The sequence below is a fragment of the Sceloporus occidentalis genome, unplaced genomic scaffold (assembly GCF_023333645.1).
Source record: "Sceloporus occidentalis isolate IW3139 unplaced genomic scaffold, rSceOcc1.0.p SCAF_20, whole genome shotgun sequence".
Lineage (NCBI taxonomy): Eukaryota > Metazoa > Chordata > Lepidosauria > Squamata > Phrynosomatidae > Sceloporus > Sceloporus occidentalis.
Genome location: NW_028317000.1, coordinates 9781647 through 9803573, shown reverse-complemented (window position 1 = coordinate 9803573; position 21927 = coordinate 9781647). Strand labels below are relative to the sequence as shown.

At 42.7% G+C, this 21927-nt stretch overlaps 1 protein-coding gene across 4 annotated transcripts; it reads right to left on the bottom strand.

The window, feature by feature from the left end:
• Positions 1–74: 74 nt before the first annotated feature.
• LOC149301930 (farnesyl pyrophosphate synthase-like) lies at positions 75–19944 on the bottom strand. Of its 4 annotated transcripts, XM_089483292.1 has the most exons (11): positions 19804–19944; positions 19087–19164; positions 16889–17037; positions 15165–15305; positions 12837–12917; positions 10583–10705; positions 9644–9726; positions 8466–8538; positions 7126–7203; positions 4205–4396; positions 75–1224 (listed from the first exon to the last, which is right to left on the bottom strand). In XM_089483292.1, the coding sequence occupies exons 3-11, from the start codon at positions 17027–17029 to the stop codon at positions 1024–1026; spliced, it is 1113 nt and encodes a 370-aa protein (XP_089339418.1). In that variant the 5' UTR covers positions 17030–17037; positions 19087–19164; positions 19804–19944; the 3' UTR covers positions 75–1023. The 4 variants fall into 4 exon arrangements, with proteins under 4 accessions (XP_089339418.1, XP_089339416.1, XP_089339419.1 ...); XM_089483290.1 differs by lacking the exon at positions 19087–19164; XM_089483293.1 differs by lacking the exon at positions 19087–19164 and having other exon boundaries at positions 4205–4339; positions 19804–19941.
• Between the last annotated feature and the right edge of the window lie 1983 nt (positions 19945–21927).

Here is a 21927-nt window from a genome sequence, read left to right as displayed (position 1 = left end):
GAAGAAAAAGAAGGCCTAATTCCCCTCCTAGTACTTTCTACTATTGTGTAATACCCATCACCACATAGAGAAACTGGTTTTAAAATAATTTATTGCTACCACCTTCTCTCCTGCCAGGTACATTCAGTTGTGATACCAGACAGACACATAAGAAAGACATATGCCACGGTTTTACCGCAAGACACTATTCCAGAGCAAAAGAGAAGGGCTTCTCAATGACCCCTCACACACACATTCCCACAAAGGGGGAAACTGAAACCTATGAAAGATGGTGAAGAATTCTCTCAGTTGGGTGTGCGCATTTTCTCCTGAACCGAGAAATACATGTGTGGTGGGTGCGAGGTGGGTTGGTATTATCGCATTGTTCTGCGGAGGTCTACTACTTCGTCCTCCTGCTTCAAACAAAATGTCACCCATTCCATGTGCTCTTTGGGGTAGGTTTCATGGTTGCAGGGAAGAATTCGAGGGAAGGGAGGGAGAAAGGTGAACAAGTTATAGCAGAACATTAAATACCATAGACCAAAGCAAAAACGCCACAGAAACCTGATGGAAATCCTCATGGGGAATATCTTTGGACACATTTAGACACTGATCATTTTTAATCCATTATTTTTTTTAAAAAAAACTGGTTTAAATCGTGGTTGTGGTTTCACCTTAGACACTCCTAGGACTTGTAACATTTCAAGTAAGTACAAGGAGAATCTCTTGGTTACTTGTCATCAGTACACTACTTTCATCCTACCTTGGAAAGTTATAGAAATGAAACAGATTTAAACAGTTGACTTTAAACATCCATTGTGTAAATACGTTTTTATACATTTTAAGAAACAACCCACACCTCTACAAATTATCCAGAAAGCAACCTGAGAGCAATAGCTATATTCCAAGAATATAGCCTCCACCACCCCCTTTCTGCATGGTAAAAATCTCTCAGCAGTTCCACTAACAGACAACTATAGTCCTTCCAGAAAACAAAACCACACAGATAACTCCTGGCCGGCTCCCTTTATAATGGCCAGCCTGTCATTTCTGCCTCTTGTAGATCAACTGGGCTAGGCCAAGGAAGATTTGGCTAGGCAGGCGGATAGCATGCTGAGCAATAAGGCCCAACAAACGCTGGTAGCTGGTTTCCTCGTATTGCTGGTAGACAGCTTTCAAGTCCAACGCCTCATAGAGTTGCTTCACACGTACAACTTTGTCTGGATCGTTTTGTCCATAATTCTCCTAGGAAGGCAAGAGAATTTGGAAACTAGTATTAGACCAAGCTGAGACATATAAATCACAATTCCTTTCTCTTCTCCCTTTCGTTCAAAATGTTTCTGAACATAACAGTTTACTCCTGCGGATGTGGAAATAACATTTAGCCTTAAGACTTTGTGAATAGAATGAATGTTATTTCTACATCCACAGGAATAAATTGTTATGTTCAGACATATTTTGACTTAATAAGACTTAAGTCATATTCCATGAAATAATCATGGAAAAGTTACCATTTGGACTTCAGTTACCAGAATTCTCCAGTGAAAATATTGTCAGCACTCGTAAAAGTTGAGGACCGTAGTCCAAAAACATAACTTCTCTCAATCCTTACAAAACAACCCAATTTCACAGTTTCTCTACAATCCTGCCAATGAGATATTTTAATCCCATAAAAATGATTATTCCTGTTTTAATAGGCAATTAAAATATTTAATGCAATTATTGTCTTCTGTAGTTTTCCCTTCCCTGCCTTCAGGTAATTCAGTCTTGAAAAACAATTTTAGGCATCTTAAAGTGTTTTTTCTAATTAAACTGTTAATTTTCATTCTTGATTAATTTTTGTATATCCTGTCAGTGTTTATTACAACTTGTGCCAGGGTGTTGCCAAACTTTAAAATCCCATTTTGGCACATGATGAAGAGTAAGTAACTATGGCCTGTTACAGACTGCCAAAATAAAGCTGCTTGGGGTCTCTTTGGAGGTATGCTCTTTAAATGATGCATGGGTCCTAAGAGTCCGGAGGTCGCGCCAAAGCCACACTCCATTCCTAAGCACTGGAGTGCAGCTTTGGTGCAGCTTCCGGATTCTTAGGGTGCATGCATCATTTAAACAGCATGCCTCCAAAGAGACCCAAAGCAGCTTTATTTTGGCAGTCTGTAACAGGCCTAAGTTCCTTCTTGAAATATAAGCAAAGGTACAAACACAGATACTGCACCAATGTCCAATCCCAGGACTGATTTGACTACCTTCTACCTACAGGGACAGAGCAAGGTAAGAGGACAGATTTGACTACCTTCTACCTACAGGGATAGAGCAGGGTAAAGAGATCTCAGTAAATTCAAGTAGCAAATGAATCATAAATGAGGGAGGAGGGGAAAAGAGAAGGAGAAGAGCTCCTGAACCCCAGGGCTTGGAGGAAAAGGGCTACAGAACATTAGCAATTTTAATACAGTATAATAGCCACTACCACAAAACGATCCTATACCTGCCTTACGCAGAATTAACTAAGAAGTCCTCCACCAGTTTTGCTTCCTCCAGCCTTTCCTGAGCCTGGGGCTTCTTTGGATATATTGGACTATAACTCTCATCAGCCCCTCCAGCCAGCATGGTGGGATGATGTGACTTATTAACAAAGCAGAAAGACAGCACTTTGGAGAAAGGCTGGCCTACTTTGAATTACACCAGTTCCATGGGATCTTGCTATGGATTGGTATCAAAGATCCTTTTCAATGGAGATTCTTGAGACAGGACCTTGTGTATCATGGGTGGGGAACTTCAGGGACTGCAGCTGAATCTGGCCCTCTGGATTTCCTCAAGTGTTCACGTCTCCTTCCCCATGACACCATAATTCAGCAGTTTCCCAGTGTCTCTCTCCCTACCCCAATATATGTAATTGTTTGGGATTAAATTTTTAAAGAGTGTTTTTAGTTTGTTCTTAAAAGGTTTATTCTATGTATTGCTTTAAATGTTTTTATCCAGTGTGTTTCACCTTGTGGGCCCTGGCAGGCTAAGAGGTATATATTAGATGTCTTAAATAAAATACAGTGGGCTGTTCCCTTACGCAGAGGATCCATTCCGGACCCCCCCACATATATGGGAAAAAATACATATGCTCAAGCCCCATTAGAAGTAATGGGGCTCATGCCCATAGTGTGGCGTGGGGCCCGCACCCCATTACTTCTTTCAGGCTTCTTCCGGCACGGGCTTCCAGCATATGCTGGAAGCTGCGTAAGGCACGCCGCGTATAACGCGGGCACACTGTAAATAAATAATTCACTTAAAGCTTCATTTCTGGTAATAGGAACTTTAAAGTAGATTATTCTAAGATGAGCTAACCTTTAGCTCTCCTCATCACTGGAATGCAACTTGCCTCTAATTTTCTCTGAAATTGAATTCCACCCTTGGGCTGAAAGTGATTCTTCCCCATTCTTCTAATTTCAAATAGCCTTTATATATTCCAAACAGACTAAGATAAAGTTCAGGTGAGAGCTGGATGGGAGGCTGCCATAATAATAATAATAATAATAATAATAATAATAATAATAATAATAATAATAATAATAATGATGTATTTATATTTCCTGCCTCTCCAAAGATCGAGGAGAGATTACAACAGTCTGCCATGACTGACAGAGCAGGTTTCTACCTAAGGTATGTAATGTGGGAAGACCAACTCTAGGTGTCAATTTTACACCTCTAGGATCTACCTAAATTTACAGCACTTTATAAATAAAGGTTGATAATAATAATACCACAGGATGTACCAGCTCTAAAAATGATCCAAATGAAAAAAATGAATTAGATGTGATTGGAAGCTGTGTCATAAAAACCCCTTTAAGGCATTTGGAAAAGGGACAAGAAGGTATAGAGAGGCTGTGCTTTGTTTCAGTTCAAAATCACTGCTGCTGGGGGATTCCAGAAGTGGAACCTGACATATTTTGACCACATTAGGGGGATTTCAGATGGCCAGAGGCTACAAAAACAGCCTTGGGCAGAGCCATGTGTCACATCTGATGGTAATGTGACTCGCAACATATACTGTTGTGTCATTTTATGGCTGCCTTCCCAAGCTACAATTTTGCCCCAGTTGTGGTTGGTGGATATTAATCTTGTGAGCACAACATTGGCCCACCCTATGGCTTGCTCAAGACACACATGCCTTCCCTCCTCCCCACATTCTCAGAAGATAGCTCTGCTTCTCCCCTCCCACCAACCTCCATTTTACCTCTAGAACACGCCGCTGTTCTGCTGAGACTCGTTTCAAGCACTGCACCACCAGCCAACTGCACTTGTTGTCCTCAATGTCAGTTCCAATCTTTCCCGTCACAGCAGGGTCACCAAAGCAGTCAAGGAAATCATCCTGCAAGAAGGTGGGCATCATAAGTGGGTGATGACTGTTGGCCTCACGAGACAGATGCTGGAGACAACAGTTCCTTCTTAGCCACTCTAGCCTCCCCATTCTCCTTTTTGAGAACAGAGTTGTCTGTACGCAAGTGTCCAGCAACCTGTTGTGTAACCCTCAACTTCCTGTTACATTCAGGTGTGGTCAAGACTGATGGATAGTTTATTCATATATATCAATGGAATGACAACCCAAATAAATGTGTGTGTGTGTGTGTGTGTGTGTGTGTGTGTGTGTGTGTGTGTGTGTACATACACATACACATACACACACACACAGAGAAAGAGAGAGAAAGAATCATAGGATCAGATCACAGAGCTGGAATAGACTGCAAGGGCCATCCAGTCCAACCCCCTGCCATGCAGGAACTCTCAGTCAAAGCATAACCGACAGATGGCCATCCAACCTCTGCTTAAAGACCTCCAAGGAGGTAGACTCCACTACACTCCGAGGGAGTGTGTTCCACTGTCGAAAAGCCCTTACTGTCAGGAAATTCTTCCTAATGTTGAGGTGGAATCTCTTTTCCTGTAGCTTGCATCCATTGCTCCGGGTCCTATTCTCTGGAGCAGCAGAAAACAAGTTAGCTCCCTCCTTAATATGACATCCCTTCAAGTATTTAATCAGGGCTATCCTATCACCTCTTAACCTTCTCTTCTCCAGGCTAAACATCCCCAGCTCCTTAAGACGTTCCTCATATGGCATGGTTTCCAGACCTTTCACCATTTTAATCGCTCCAGTTTTTCAACATCCTTTTTAAATTGTGGTGCCCAGAATTGGACGCAATAGTCTAGGTGGGGCCTGACCAGAGCAGAATAGAGTGGCACTATTACTTCCCTTGATCTAGACACTATATGTTTATTGATGCAGTCTAAAATCGCATTGGCCTTGTTAGCTGCCGCATCGCACTGTTGACTCATGTTCAACCTATGGTCTTCTTGGACTCCAAGATCCCTTTCACATGTATAAATCTCATTCAGCCAGGTGTCCCCCATCCTATATCTGTGCATTTCATTTTTCCGCCCTAAGTGCAGTACCTTACATTTCTCCCTGTTGAAGTTCATTTTGTTAGCTGTGGCCCAACTTTCTAGTTTATTCAGGTCATTTTGAATTTTTGATCCTGTCCTTTGGGGTGTTAGCTACTCCTCCTAATTTGGTGTCATCTGCAAATTTGATAAGTATGCTCCCAATGCTGTCATCCAAGTCATTGATAAAGATTTTGAACAGCACTGGCCCCAGGGCAGAGCCCTGTGGGATCCCACTGGTCACTTCCCTCCAGGAAGAAAAGGAGCCATTTTTGATCACCCTTTAGGTTTGGCCAGTCAACCAATTACTAATCCATGTAACAGTTACATTGTCTAGCCCACATTTCTCTAGCTTGTTTGCAAGAACGTCATGGGGAACCCTGTCAAAAGCCTTACTGAAATCAAGATATACTATATCCACAGCATTCCCTTCATCTAACAAGCTGGTAATTTTATCAAAAAAAGAAATTAGATTTGTCTGGCATGACTTCTTTCTCTGAAACCCATGTTGACTTTTTGTGGTTATGGCATTGCTTTCTAGATGATCACAGACTCTCTGTTTAATGATCTGTTCTAGAATCTTTCCCGGTACAGATGTCAGACTAACTGGATGATAATTGTTGGGATCATCTTTTTTCCCCCTTTTGAAGATGGGGATAATATATATATTGGATTAAAATAAAACAAAAGAAATAAATACAAAGTGTGTGTGCCTCACCTAGATAAGAGATGGAGAAAACAAAGAAGATATAGAATAGAATTTAAGAATAATTCATCGTTGAAATAATAAGTTAGAATAAAGGTTATATATTGTGAAGAAAGTAAATGTAAAATAAGTTTAAGAAAGAAAGTAAGATGTTGTACAGATAGTAAATAAAGTAATTATTAGTTTTTTGTGTGTGTTTTTGGGCTATGTGGCCGTGTTCAATCTTCCAGCTACAGATGCTGGTGAAACATCAGGAATAAACTCTTATAGAACATGGCCACATAGCCCAAAAAACACACAAAAAACTATGTCGGCCCCCCACCCCCCCAAAAAAAAAAACTGTAGGGAAAAGGCAAGGTGGCTGAGATGAACTAAAGAAAAAGGAAAATAAGATTACCACTAAGCATGGTTAGAGGCAGAGTTGGGAAGCTGCTTTTCTGTAATACAGTTGCCAGAATCCCTCTCAAACATAGCTTTTTCCAAACTCCAATATAGGTTACGTACGTGTTGTGCATTTTCTAAGAAACCTGTTCTAATAAACCTTTACCCTCATTATGCAAGTTTCACTGAAGGGAACAGGAGGAAGGCAGAGAAGAATAAGGAAGGCTGTTGGGCAAAAGATAGGTTATTAGCTTATCTCCCCTGTTTTAAAGGACACAAGCTGGAACCAGCCATGTGTCCCTTTAGAGAAGTAACATAAGCACCATTAATTTGTTCACTGTGGATAAGGGGCTCTATCAGTCTTCAGAGGAACCACCTGGTGTGGAATATGGGATGCTTGAAAATGCCAGTTTATTTTAAACAGCAAAGACTCTAGTCCTCATGGGGTTAATCTTTAAAAGGATATAGAAAATCTGGGGGGGAAAAGAAGGCCGAGAGAGCAAAGCGAACAGTAGTCCAGGATAGCTTGTCCTCTGAACCCTGATAGCTAGGATTCAAACCTACCACATGTCTTACTCCTTGGCAAACACCCCCCCTCCCCAAATAGCAACATAAGGAAGAAGGAGACGATGTACCTGAATTTGAAAAAATTCACCCATCTCCAGTAAGATAGTCTTGGCATGAGAATGCTCTTCTTCACTATCAATGCCTGCCTAGAGGAGGAAAAGCAGAGCGCAAAAAGTTATGGCTGGCACTCTTCTGATAGGAAAACAGCTCTGAGGACCCTGGCCAAGATCTGCAAATTCACAAGGGGAAAAGATAAAGCCATGCCACCCTGGTACTTTAAAGGACTGGCTCCTCCCAAAAGACTGTACGCCTACATCTGTGATGGCCTTCTTCAGTATTTCCTGAACTGGAAGCAGGAAGGGCAGGGATATGAAGAACATGGCTATCTTGGTGGTGACACAACAGGTTACAGAAACTGTTTCCCAGGGGAGGATAATCATTTCCCCTTTCCCAGTGGTGTGGTGATGTAACTTTAGACTCAGGTTTTATGGCTTATGAGAAGGGCATGTATACTCTTCCTTAGATCAGGGTAAGATATATCCTGCAGGGTGCATGTAACCCCAAGGGACAACTTTTGGCCCAAGACCCTTGCGCAAGGTCAAAACCTCTTTTTCTACATGCCTACTAGGGGGCGTGGAGGCATTTTCCCCACACTGGGAGGTGGCTGCATCATTTTAGGGTCAGGAAAGGCCTGTTAAAAATGAAACAAACTATAACAGAAACAGACTCTTCTAGTCACATCTTGTTATGAAAAAGGGCATCTGCTGGGCCTAAAATGGTCTTAATACACAGTGAACATACCCCACACAGTCCTAATGGGTGTTGGGGGCAAAAATCAATTTTTCTGGTGGTGTACTCCCTCTGAGTTCTCTTAAGGAACTAATGTGCCCCTCTAGCCCCCCACAGTTGACCACTCCTGCCTCAGATAGTAATATTCATGGCTTCACTCATTTCAAAATGAAGCTGGCCTGTATTTAGGGAACCTCATGGCTCACCCTCTTTAGTTGACAGTGCACTGCCTCAGGGTCCTACTATTATATACCATGACAACTCCCTATCAATTTTCAGCAGTTGAGTAAGGCCTGTTTCATCCCAGCTGGCATTTCATGCTATGGTTTAATCTGTTGATATTAGTTTTTTAAAACGCATTGTTGATGATAATCCTGCTACTATTGCTGTTTTGGCAGGGTGTGTGTATAAGCTGCTTATAAAAACATGCTACTGCAAGATTCAACAGCTATCTCAACCAACTAGATAAAAATAAAATAGATAAAAATATACAGTAAAGCCGTGAATCAAACTCTTAAAACTCACTCACTACTGTCTTCACAACAAACAAAAGGCTACCCAGCCCCTGCAATGTCCAATCTTCCACCCAGCCCAAATGGCACACTGAGCCCTTACTCACCATGTACATAGCAGCTGCCACTGGGAGGTAGAAGGAATAGAATGCTGTCTTGTATTTTACAATTGCCTTGTACCTGTCAACGAAGGTATCCAAATCAGCAACAACATGGCTTCAATTTGATCTAGGTATCTTCCAGATCTATGATTCTGTTTTTGAATGCCACACTGTTTCCTTTTCAAATTCCCACCACACTCTAGTTTGACATTTTCAGTAGTGGAGTCTCCTTCTTTGGAGATTTTTAAACAGAGGCTGGATGGCCATCTGTCGGGGGTGCTTTGATTGTGATTTCCTGCATGGCAGAATGGGGTTGGACTGGATGGCCCTTGGGTCTCTTCCAACTCTACAATTAATGGCTCTCTCCATTTGGATTTTTAAAATGTGTTTGCTGGAATTTTAATGCGTATCTTATTGTGTTAAAGGTGGGAAGGAATTCACTAATTATGAGGCAGATGCTCTCTGTTGATGTTGTGTACCTTCAAGTCGTTTCTGACTTACAGTGATTCTAAGGCCATGGGGTTTTCTGGAAAGCTGTTTCAGAGGGGCTTTGCAACTGTCATCCTCTGAGACTGAGTGTGACTTGCCCAACATCTCCCACTGGATTTCCTTGGCTGAGATGGGATTCAAAACCTGGTCTCCAGAGTTGTAGTCCAGTACTCAAATCATTATGCCATGCTGACTCCACACTATGATATTTTTAAAGTTTCACCAAGATCTTGATGAAAAATTTCCTCAAGCAAAAGAATATGCAGCTAAATGTGTTTTGCATGTTAATGTCTTCTTCTTCATTATAAGATGTTTTGTTGTTCTTTTCAACAAAAGAATACAAAATCTTCACAGCTTCCTTAGAATCATAGAGTTGGAAGAGACCACAAGGGCCATCCAGTCCAACCCCCTGCCATGCAGGAAATCACAATCAAAGCATCCCCGACAGATGGCCATCCAGCCTCTGCTTAAAGACCTCCAAGGAAGGAGACTCCATTACACTCCAAGGGTGTGTATTCCACTGTCGAACAGCCCTTACTGTCAGGATGTTCCTCCTAATGTTGAGGTGGAATCTCTTTTCCTGTAGCTTGCATCCATTGTTCTGGGTCCTGTTCTCTGGAGCAGCAGAAAACAAGCTTGCTCCCTACTCAATGTGACATCCCTTCAAATATTTAAACAGGGCTATCACTTCTCACCTCTCTTCGGTGAAGCGTTTCAGATCTACTGGTGGTGCAGAAATAAGGTCAAGAGCTTGCCCTAGTTCTGTCTGATAAGTTGTCTAGGGAGCAAAGAGACAAGAGGTAGTGAAATGGAAGACATATTGGTAGAAATTCAAAAAGGGAGAGGATAAGGAAAAAAATATTAGTACCAATCAAAGACATGCTATCCACCAGATCTATTCCAACCCCATCCTAACAATATTAATCCCAAACAAGATAATAAGAGGTTGATTTTTAAGAAGGACAGGTTGCTTACCTGTAACTGTAGTTCTTTGAGTGGTCATCTGTGAATCCACACAAATGGGTTATTCTGTGCCTGCGCAGCATTTCTGGATCCTACTGGAATTGCTAGGGAAGACTTTTTGGTGGTAGCTCTGTCCACCCTCTATATAGGCAGGAGGTTTTCCTGCCCTTTCTCGGTTCCAAAATTGGTTCGCCATAAGAGCATACAAGGAAAAGAGAAGGCAGAGCTACTGCCAAAAAATCTTCCCTAGCGATTCCAGTAAGATCCGGAAATGCTGCGCAGGCGCAGAATAACCCATTTGTGTGCTTCGCAGAGACCATGAAGAAGAAGTGCAGATTTTTTGGCTTACTTGTTCATTAGTCTGGCACTTAAACCAGTACTAGCCTACACACAATTAATCTAAATATATGGTAATTTAAATGAGGCATACTAGAAAAAGAAACGGTTGAAATGAATTGGATTTTATGCCCAACCCAGTGGATTAAATTCCACAATCAGGGATATAAAAGGAGAGGGGGATATGCAATTCCCATTCAAAACCCCAAGTTTCTTGCCCTGCTGGACTAGCTTCTAAAAGCAGTGAGATACAATGTTGTTTCTTCAAAAAAAAAAAAACCCCTATAGTTTAGAATCCTGGTATTATAATAATAATTAAGTCCTACTGAACCCACCTGGAGGAACAGCTCCAATAGGTTCAGATAATATGGCTGACTGCGGCAATATCTTCTCAGCAGCCGGTAGATGCTTGCTTCCAGCAAAAAAGAGTCATTCACAGCATCCAATCCAATTCCTTCCTGAGGGGATGAGGGGGGGAAAAGAGAGAAAAGGTAAAATAAGGAACTACAGCAGAGCTAAGTTAAGGTACATGTCACCCTGATAGAAGGCTATCATTGTGAAATTTTACTACTAATAATAATGATGTTGTTGTGCATCTTCAAGTCGTTTTATACTTATGGTGATCCTTAGGTGAATCTATAATGGGGTTTTCTTGGCAAAATTTGTTCAGAGGAGGTTTGGCATTATTTTACCCTGAAGCTTGAGAGTATGTGACTTGCCCAAGGTCACCCAGTGGGTTTCATGGCAGAGCTGGGAATTGATCCCTGATTTCCAGAGTCATAGTTCAACACTCAAACCACTACACCACACTGTCTTATCCAATAATAATAGTGCCTCCAATTATGTACGGCATGTTTCCTTTCAGCATAATCAGGCTCCCAAAGATGGGTCATTGCGCATTATGCTTCAACTGTCTTTCTGCAGTCATCAGAAAAGATAATACCCACCTCAGATGACTTTTAGGGGTAGACAAATTAACAGAGGAGAAGGGTATCAATGAATATATATTTTCTCTAGGATCAGAGGACATATGTTTTTGTTTATCAGTAGATGGGGTACAGACTGGCAGACCACTGCTATGTTCATGTCCACCTTGCAGGCTTCTCCACTGAGAAATCTGGCTGAGATGAGAACATAATGATGGCCTGATCCAGCAAGGTCTGATGGTCTGATTCAACAAGGTCTGATCCAGCAAGGCTCTTCTTATAAACTCAGTGGTCCCATTGCATTCAACATACAGTACCTTACATCTAAGTAAAGACATATGCAGTCGGCAATACTGAGAAAAATATTCATTGGTCCTAAGTTTTCCATTGATGTATCACTGCATTTCCATTCAAAGTTGCTTGCAAGCACTCTAATTCCTCAGGTTTTAGTTTCACCTGCCAAGTACAGCCTTCCCCATCCTGGTACCTTCCAGATGTCTCAGACTATAGTGTCAGCTGAGATTGATTGGAGTTTTAGTTTAAGACACTAGGTCAGGCAGGGCTGCGAGTCTAGGATTTACATATGAATGCTGAATAGCTGCATCTCATAGATTTTAAGAAGCATCTCCCACAAACCAGTCTTCTTGCATCCATAAAATCTGACAGACTGGGTTTTTTTATATGCATATCAACTTTGGTGCAGTCTTATCTGATGGGGCAAGAGGCAGAGTCTTTCTTGTGGTTGTACCTAAATTGGGGAATTATTTCCCCTTAGAAACAGCTTGGTTAGCCAACTGTTGTTTAGCTATATACAAAATATCTTCATGTTTGTGAAGTTGAAGGCTTTCATGGCCGGCATCCATAGTTTTTTGTGGGTTTTTCAGGCTATGTGGCCATGTTCTAGAAGAGTTTCTTCCTGACGTTTCGCCAGCATCTGTGTCTGGCATCTTCAGAGAATGCTAACCTGGAAGAGAGTGGGTATGTGGGTATGTGTGTATGTACACACACACACACACACACACACACACACACACACACTGTGTGACCCTGGGTGAGGAGGAGTGATTCCCATGTTAATCTGTGTATTGTCAATACACAGATTAACATGGGAATCACTCCTCCTCACCCAGGGTCACACAGTATATATATACCCACTCTCGTCCAAGTTAGCATTCTCTGAAGATGCCAGACACAGATGCTGCCGAAACGTCATACAATCATAGAGTTGGAAGAGACCGCAAGGGCCATCCAGTCCAACCCCATTCTGCCATGCAGGAAATCCAAATCAAAGCATCCCCGACAGATGGCCATCCAGCCTCTGTTTAAAGACCTCCAAGGAGGGAGACTCCACTACACTCTGAGGAAGGAGTGTGTTCCACTATCGAACAGCCCTTACTGTCAGGAGTTTCCTCCTAATGTTGAGGTGGAATCTCTTTTCCTGCAGCTTGCATCCAATGCTCCGGGTCCTAGTCTCTGGAGCAGCAGAAAACAAGCTTGCTCCCTCCTCAATAATAAACTCTTCTAGAACATGGCCACATAGCCCGAAAAACCCACAAAAACTATTTTCATGTTTGTTTTACTGAGTTGATTTTAATCTGTGACATCTAACCAGAAAAACGTGTGATATCAAGTCTTGAGACTTCACTATACTAACTACTGGTACCTTTTTATACCAGCAGGGGCGTCCCCGTCGTGTAACTGAGTGGTCCATGATGTCATCAGCTACCAAGAAAAAGGCTTGAAGCTGCAATGAAACCAGACACCATCATCAAACATTTAGCAAGTAAAATAAGCAAAAAAGAAGTCTCTGCCCTCAACAAGCTTATTTCAAAAGAAAAGAGAAGGAAAAGGCAAAAAAGGATGGATATATGCAAGCAAAAAGACATATAGTTTGGTTATATATTAATTTGGTACAAGTACAAAAAAAGAGAGAAAAATATATTGAAATATTACTATTATTTATTATTTGTATGTATGAAACCAAGCTTACATACAAGGCTTTCCTTAAAGTGTCACAGTATAACCTGCCATCCCAAAACTTTAACAATTTAGCAACACATACAAAAGAAAACAAGTAAAATGGGGGAAAAAATAAAGAGGTAACATAGGAAGATATGGCATTGTTTCTGTTGTATAATACCTGGCTGAGTTTTTAAATTAATCACTAGACTGAATCTGCAAAAAAATATTTTAAAAAGTAAACTGTTCTAAAGAAACAACACACATGCATACAAAACATGCAATTCCTATTTAGAAGAGGCATTCCTACATGAAAACAAAGAGATAATTCCTCTTAACATGGAGCTTATTCTTTATAGCTACAAGTACTTAAGAATATATAAAGGTATCTATGGCCTGTTACAGACTGCCAAAATAAAGCTGCTTCGGGTCTCTTTGGAGGTATGCTATTTAAATGATGCATGGGTCCTAAGAGTCTGGAGGTTGCGCCAAAGCCACACTCCATTCCTAAGCACTGGAGTTCAGCTTTGGTGAAGCTTCCAGATTCTTCGGATGCATGCATCATTTAAACAGCATGCCTCCAAAGAGACCCGAAGCAGCTTTATTTTGGCAGTCTGTAACAGGCCATTAAGAACTTTGGGGGGGGGGGGGGCTCTCCTCCAGGACTACCGAGGGAGCCTTTAAGCAGACCACAATAAAAGCTCCACACTACTTTAAAACAAAAAAAGAAGCGAAAGTTCATAAAGGTAGTTCGCTGGTTCATAAGGCTCTCTCACTATACTGTAGCCTGAGGCTGAGCCTAGAGTATGTTGATGTTCATATTGCATTTGCAATATGTTGCCTAAGAGTTGCTGTGACTGTTTCATATTGCAGAGACACCTCCCTCTTTTTCTGTAAAAGAAAAGAAAAGCCCATATAGATGAGCTTTGATAACAAGGGCTGGTTTCAACCTGACTGAAAGTCACCTTGTATATTTGGGTGGGTGGGTGGGTGGACCAGTAGGACAGATTAGTTTCAGCCAGAATTGAAAAACAGTGAGCTAAAGCCTGCATTCAGTTATTTAGTTTCAGCCAGAATTGAAAAACAGTGAGCTAAAGCCTGCATTCAGTTATCTGAAGTTCCACCTGGAGCTGCAGAGGAACATTTGGGAGGCAATGAGGGGCTGTACTTGAAGGGCAGCCCTCGCAAATGTTGATTAAATTGCTTCAAAGGACATGCTGGATTCCATACAGAAGCCAAGGCAGATCTTTAGCCTCAAGAAGCTGTATTGCAACTGGTACACAGAAACCTCTCCTGCTATGAATAAAAAATGTATAATATGGCAGATGCTGGTTTTGGACATCAAGTCTGTGTGGACAACATAAAGCAGGGCAGGAAGGATTATTTTCTATAGGCAGATGAAAGTGCCTTTCAGAATCTGCTGTATTGTTCATTCACCCTTAGTGAGCTCAGACTAAACCCCAAATTTCTAGGGAATCTTGGTTGACGAATCCTAACCTACACAATCAAAACTTCTGCTAGAATCTATAAATCAGAGGCTGATTTTTTCCTGAATTTTTCCCCTAACAGTTAATGTTATCTTAATTAACTCTGATAGAATATAATCACAGCTTGGAGTCTTCCTTGATTATTAATCATGTCACTTGTGACCTACAGGGATTCACATGTGTTTCTGTATATATATATATTTTATGAAAGAGACCTATTAGTCAATCATGTATTTTGCTGTGTGTGAGGGAGTATTCTTGTCATAGATGGGTGGTGGCTAGTAACTTGCAGGATTTTCATTGCAGAATATTTTTTTTAATGGCTATCCCAACCCTTTGACAGTCCAGGCCTCTCCCTGTGATAACAGAGAGCACAAGACAACAGATACACACTGTATGAATTTTCTGGGCCCATTTCACAGTTTATCTTCCTAGAGTTGTTAGACACTGTCTCCAATACAGATACATGGAAAGTTCCGATTATATGTAGCCTAGTCCCCAGTGGCCTCTTCCACCACTGTCACACCCTGGAGGAAAATACTCACTAATTCAATGCACCAGCCAACAACCATAGCATGTTGAAAGCTCTTCTGATCCTGTTGATCTGGCCCAGCCAGCTCCCGGAAAGCAGATACCACAGTAAGTCCCCGGTTGTATTTTCCACCAATGGCATTGTATTCAACTACCTGCAGGAGAAATGGGCACGGAAATATTTGCTATGACACTGACCATTACTGGCTGACATTCTGTTAGTGAGATATGTAGGCATAAATTTCCCATTCACTTGCATATGTCCTTTCACCTTTTTGTTGCTGTTGTTGCTGCAGGGGTCAGCATGCCTTCATCTCTTCGCAGTGGTCAAAGACTCCCATCAACATACTGAAGAGCCTCAGAAACTCAATGCACAGCCATTTCATGTTTTTTTGGCAAGCAGGTAGGATTGGGAAAGTGTCTAGCTATGTCCCTGCAGCCAGCTATGAAATGATTACATTAGTGCTGAGATCTGCTAGGGTCTTCCAAGGGTCTCACGTGCTGCTGTAATAATTTCATACTTGCCTATGAGAATGTTGCAAGATGCTTTTGCAGTCCTGCCCACTCCCCATTTACTACCAACATAATGTAGGGTGGAAATTGTGTGGCTCTCCAAATGGGCTGTATCGATATTGCTTGATTTCTGCTGCTCTAGAGAACAGGACCCCGGAAGAATGGATACAAGTATAGCATCTAGATCAAGGGAAGTAATAGCGCCACTCTATTCTGCTTTGGTCAGGCCCCACCTGGAATCCTGTGTCCAGTTCTGGGCACCACAATTCAAAAAGATGTTGAGAAATTGGAGCGTGTCCAAAGGAGGGCAACTACAATAGTGAAGGGTCTGGAAACCATGCCTTACGAGGAACGCCTTAGGGAGCTGGGGATGTTTAGCCTAGAAAAGAGAGGGTTAAGAGGTGATATGACAGCCATGTTTAAATATTTGAAGGGATGTCATATTGAGGAGGAAGCAAGCTTGATTTCTGCTGCTCTAGAGAACAGGACCCCGGAAGAATGGATACAAGCTACAGGAAAAATGGTTTCCACCTCAACATTAGGAGGAACTTTCTGACAGTAAGGGCTGTTTGACAGTGGAACAGACTCCCTCAGAGAATGATGGATCTCCTTCCCTGGAGGTCTTTAAACAGAGAATGGACGGCCATATGTCGGATATGCTTTGATTGATAATTCCTGTATGGCAGAGGATTGGACTGGATAACCCTTGCGGTCTCTTCCAACTCTATGATTCTATGTTATTGGGTTGCAACTCCTAATAACTCCCAGCATGTCTCACTGTTGGCTACACTGGCTAAGATTTCAAGGAGTTGCAATCAAGCATGTACAACTCCAGTTGCACATTCAAGATGATACAGGAGTCTACCTAGTCCTCTCCATGCCACAAGACCATCAGCTGGGGTCATTCCCTGGGTTCCCATGGTGGCTCCAAGGAACAGAGCATGCTTGGCAGTGTCCCTGGTATGGAATTTATTCCTAACAACCCTGTCCCTAGCTGTGCCCTTTGACCAGGAATGCTAACTATACAGCCTTCCAGATGTTCAAATGCAACTCCCATAGGTCTTAACTAGCACAGCCAATATTGAGGACAATGGCAGTTGCAATCCAACAACATCTGAAGGCCAGAAGTTACTTACTGCTAAATCAGTCAGAAGAAAACTCTGGAAACAACTCATCCCCACTCTTGGCGGCCTGTTTAAGAAAACTCCTTCCATCAGTGCCTCACCTCTTTCAACCTGGCAACAGCATCAGCCACATCCTCCTGGTGGAGCTCATCTTCTGTCAGATCCTTCACAATCTTGGGGAAAAATGCAACAAACTGCTCCCTGTCTGCAGCTCCCATGATCTGTTTTCCATTGTCACTCATCCTGCCAACTGGAACGCAGAGAAACACAGCGGGGTGGAAAATTTTAGTTTGTATAGAAACAGCATAAGAAAGGATAGTGTTGCTAGTAATTAAGCCTTCTTGATCTTTTATAACGGGAGTAACCAATGAACAAAATTGGGGAAACAAATGGTGGTATCATGGGGCAGAGCAGCAGAACAAGAGAAAAGCCTTTCCAAATGTAACAACCACATAGCCAAGAAAATCAACAATGTGAGAATATATAAAATATGTGTTCATCAATACAGGATAAAAGAATATTTTTACACAATCAGCATAAATCCCAATCTAGTTTCCATACATTAGAACAGCTGAACATGTTACAGGAACTCAAGCAAAGCACTCCAGACCAGTTCTCCAAGTATGCTTGAGCCATATTACTAAGGGAGACATACAGACATGTTATCAACCTGAAATCAGCTACACACAAACTGTTGCAGATGAGATGCATTGTGCAAGCCAGAATTAACATACAAACGTTTCATCTAATCTAAAACAGATTGGTGTGTATTACCACAAATAGAGACGCTTTATATAAGCCAAGGCATTTGTTCTCCCACCTGTGAAGGAGTGGCTAATGTTTTTATCTGTGGGCCATTGATGAAGACAGAGTGTGTTGAAATGTGTTTCGCTTGCACAAAGCACCTGCAGTAATTCATGACAAAGTATTTCACACTTACGAAAGTTGTATATCTCCTTTACATATCTCTTTATCTGCTTCAGTTTATGGAAATTTGGTTAGGTTTCATATACACTTATTTTAACCCTTTCTGGATACAACTTTAATCTTTTATTTCATTTTATTGATTCTTGTATTGATAAAACATTTGCTGTCCCTTTCATGACTTTTTACATTTTGTTTGGCTGTCATGCTGAAGGGGACAAGGCCCTTTGCGAAAGCCCAGAGGGCCACATTCAACCCTCCACCAAAGCCCTGATTCAGCCTCAGGGCCTGAGGTTGCCAACCCCGACCTCCAATGCGTACTAATATCAATAGTGCTCTATCTTACTAAACTCATCCTCTTTCTGAAGAATAATTCGATCAGGAGTAAAGCAATGGGATGGGAATTACGATTTACAAGTAACATGAGTGCAAAAAGGATTCTGTCTGGTGTGAAATGGAGGGAACAGGTCAATGGGGGGTGACACCGTGGGTTACTGCACCGGGTGACACCAGCCCCAGGGGCGCCACTGCCCCCCACCCTTCCTGTCCAACCTTGCAAGGGTCTCTGCCTGTGGAAACGGCGTTGGCAAGTAGCAACAGCAGCTTCATTTATATACTGCTTCATACCACACTAAGCAGTCTCTAAGCGAATGGTTCCCAATTGGCAATGGAGTCGGACAAGACTGCCTCCTCTCACCCTATCTCCACTCCACTCCTATCTCCACTCCAATCTTCACTCCACTCCTATCTCCACTCCTATCTCCACTCCACTCCTATCTCCACTCCTATCTCCACTCCAATCTTCACTCCACTCCTATCTCCACTCCGCCTCCGTCTGAATCTAACCCTGCTCTCCTTATTACATTTTCTTCATACAGTACGATGAAAGGAGGCATCCTTGCCTGACCCATTTGCCAACTGGGAACCATTCTGTGTTTCCACATTCTGTTCCACAACTTGTGTGCAGAATATATTGTACAAAAGCAGGATTGGACACAGAAAGAGGAGGAGGAAGGAGGGAATATCAACAATCTAAGACAGTGATGGTGAACCTTTTGGAGGCCGAGTGCCCAAACTGCAACCCAAAATGCACTTATTTATAGCAAAGTGCCCTGTCCCTCTGGCTTTCTAGTAAGAAACTCTGGCAAACTCTGTCCTGGGACAATGGCACATGTCACCACAGGGAGGGCTCTGAGTGCCACCTCTGACACGCGTGCCATAGGTTTGCTATGACTGATCTAAGATAAGCAGATGACACCAGCTGAAAACATCACAGGCTTGGAAGGACTACTAAGGTCAGGGAAGAAACAAAAACAATGACCGCAGAAGATTTACACAGATTCAACCTAGATAGTGAGGAAAAGCATTTTCATACCTGGACTTTGATCAGAGCAGGGACTGCAGTCAAGGAATCAGAAGAAGACAACGAATGGGGAGGGCAGCTATGAGAGGACTAGAAAAGATGCTCAAATGTAAAGACATGCAACTAACTGAGCATCTGCTTCCTGTGAAAGGCTTTAAGGCTAGAGATGGTGGGAGTTTAAGGGGGGAGCTCAGTGGCAGGAGAAAGGAGTGGCCCCGGGATGTTTAGCCTGGAGAATAGAGAAGAGAAGGTTGAGAGGTGATAGGATAGCCCTATTTGAAGGGAAGTCACATTGAGGAGGGAGCAAGCTTGTTTTCTGCTGCTCCAGAGACTAGGACTCAATGGAGCAATGGATGCAAGCTGCAGGGAAAGAACCTCCAGACAGTAAGGGCTGTTTGACAGTGGAACACTTTCCTCCCTCAGAAAATGATGGAGTCTCCTTCCTTGGAGGTCTTTAAACAGAGGCTGGATGGCCATCTGTCAATGGGGATGCTTTGATGGAGAGTTCCTGCATGGCAGAATGAGGTTGGACTAGCCTAGCTGAGCCCCTGAAGGCAGTGGTCCCCAAACGGTGCCCTTTAAGGCCTTTTGGACTTCAGCTCCCAGAATCCCAGGCTATTGGCCAACATGGCTGAGGCTTCTGGGAGCTGGAGTCCAACCACCTCTTAAAGGGCACCGGCGTTTGGGGACCGCTGCCTTCAGAGCTCCCTCCCCACCGCTGCCACTCACCGTCCGCCTCACGCCACCAGCAGCCCCGGCTCCTCTCCGACTACAAGGCTGCCCAGCAGCCCATCTCCCTGAGTATAAAAACTCCCATTGCCGCGAAGTGCATTCCGGGATTGGTAGTCCTCGCTCTGTCAGCGCTCCAGCGAAGCCAAGGCAGGTCTTTCTCGCTCACGGACTACAACTCCCAGAGGACACAGCGAGGAGGCGCGCGGTCAGAAAGGGCCCACCGCAGCGCCACTGCGCGGATTGGCCCGCTCCATCGTATGAGGGCGAACCATGCAAGAGTAGCCAATCAGAGGAAGGAGAAAGGTGGGCTTCGATTCACGAGGGCTGCTGATTGGCTGGCGGCGGGAAAGGGGCGGGGTTGGAAAAGGGCCTTTAAGCAAAAGTGTTAAAGCTCTGGTTGTCAGCCTTTGGCTCTCTAATGTTTTGGACTTCAACTCCCAGAAGCCTCAGCCGGCCTCTCTACATGATCAGGGATTCTGGGAGCTGTAGTCCAAAATGCCTTTGTGGTTTAATGGTTGCTTTTTACTTTGGAATTACAGTACTTTGCTATGAAATGTTATGAAACTTGCCTTTAGAGGGCAGTCTGTTTACTGGGGCTGCGTCCACACTGGAAAAATAGCCCAGTTTGGCACCGCTTTAAGTCTTTTCTGGCTCAAGGTTATGGAATTCTGGGAGTTGGAGTTTGAATTGGTTTCTCAAGCTGCCTTGGTGCACATTTGTGACACAAGGATAATCCTTTCTGCCCTGTTTAATGGAGCATTTCTGGGCAGATCTCACTAAAGAGAGAGGCGAATGGTGCTGTACATGTGCTCACTTGATAATGTGCGCTTGTGTGGGTAGTTAAAGCAGTTGCGCATGCAGATCAGTTAGCATTTCCTCATCACAAGATCTGATTCCATGATTAATTAGCTTTACGGTTGCCAAAGATCTCTTTGCAATTACTGTGGTTGCAAGCTCTATTATTGTATCTTAAGGATTCTTCTCGTTATTGAAAAACAGTATCATTATTACTGTGTCTTAACTGTCCTTTAAAACTGTTTTAAATTAATGTTTATATATGATTGTTCATTTCATTTTTTAAAAAAACTTTTCTATTGTCTCATGTTTTAACTTGTGAACTGATTTGGATCTCATATTAAGGAGAGATATACATTAGATAAATACATACGCATTCAGGCACACACACAACAATGAATGAAGCAAAGATGGAGATTGTAATCTCAGAGCCATTGGCAATCATCTTTGAGAACTCCTCAAGAACAGAATTCCCAGGAGATTGGAGGAGGGCAAACGTCCCCATCTTCAAAAAGGGGAAGAAAAAGGATCCCAACAATCATCGTCCAGTTAGCCTGACATCAATCCCAGGACAGATTCTGGAGCAGATCATTAAAAAGAGCGTCTGTGAACATCTAGAAGGCAATGCCATAATCACAAAAGTACAGATGGTGCGTCAAAGCCATGTGATCCAGTCCTAAGGACTGGAGCTTCTGGACTCTGGACTCTTAGTATGCATGCATCATTTAAGCAGCATGCCTCCAAAGTGACCCGAAGCAGCATTATTTTGGCCTTTCTGTATGGGGCCTGTGATTCTATGATAGGAACATATTTCAAGATGACCTTGATAGATTGGACAGCTGGACCAAAATTAACAAAATGAATTTCAACAGGGATAAATGTAAAGTATGAGAACATACTTCTAGGAAGGAAAAATTAGCTGTAAAAATATAGCATGGATGGCAGCAGGTGTGAAAGCTATACGTATAAAAAGATCTGGAGGTCTTAGTAGACCACAAGCTAAATATACGTCAACAGCCCCCCCCCCCAAAAAAAAAAAAAGCGCCAGTGCCATTCTGAGTTGTATAAACTGTCACTTCAGATTGACACCTCTATCAGCTTCGGTTGATATGCCAGCTGCACCCCTACCTAGAAACGGTTGTGCATGCGCTGGCAACCTCTCGTCTTGATTTCTGTAACGCACTCTACATGGGGCAACCCTTGTGCCACGTTTAGAAGCTTCAAATGGTGCAAAACATGGCAGCCAGATTGATTGCAGGAAAATCTAGGTTCGAGCGAATTACACCTATACTAAAATCTTTACATTGGCTGCCTATTAGCTTCCGG

Excerpts from the sequence above, each read along its gene's own strand:
- LOC149301930 (XM_089483292.1), bottom strand. The coding sequence starts at position 17,029 with ATGAGTGACAATGGAAAACAGATCATGGGAGCTGCAGACAGGGAGCAG. Across the intron at positions 10,706-12,836 it reads GCCCCTGCTGGTATAAAAAG|GAAGGAATTGGATTGGATGC; the intron begins GTACCAGTAGTT and ends TCATCCCCTCAG. Across the intron at positions 7,204-8,465 it reads TGGCAGCTGCTATGTACATG|GCAGGCATTGATAGTGAAGA; the intron begins GTGAGTAAGGGC and ends TTCCTCCTCTAG.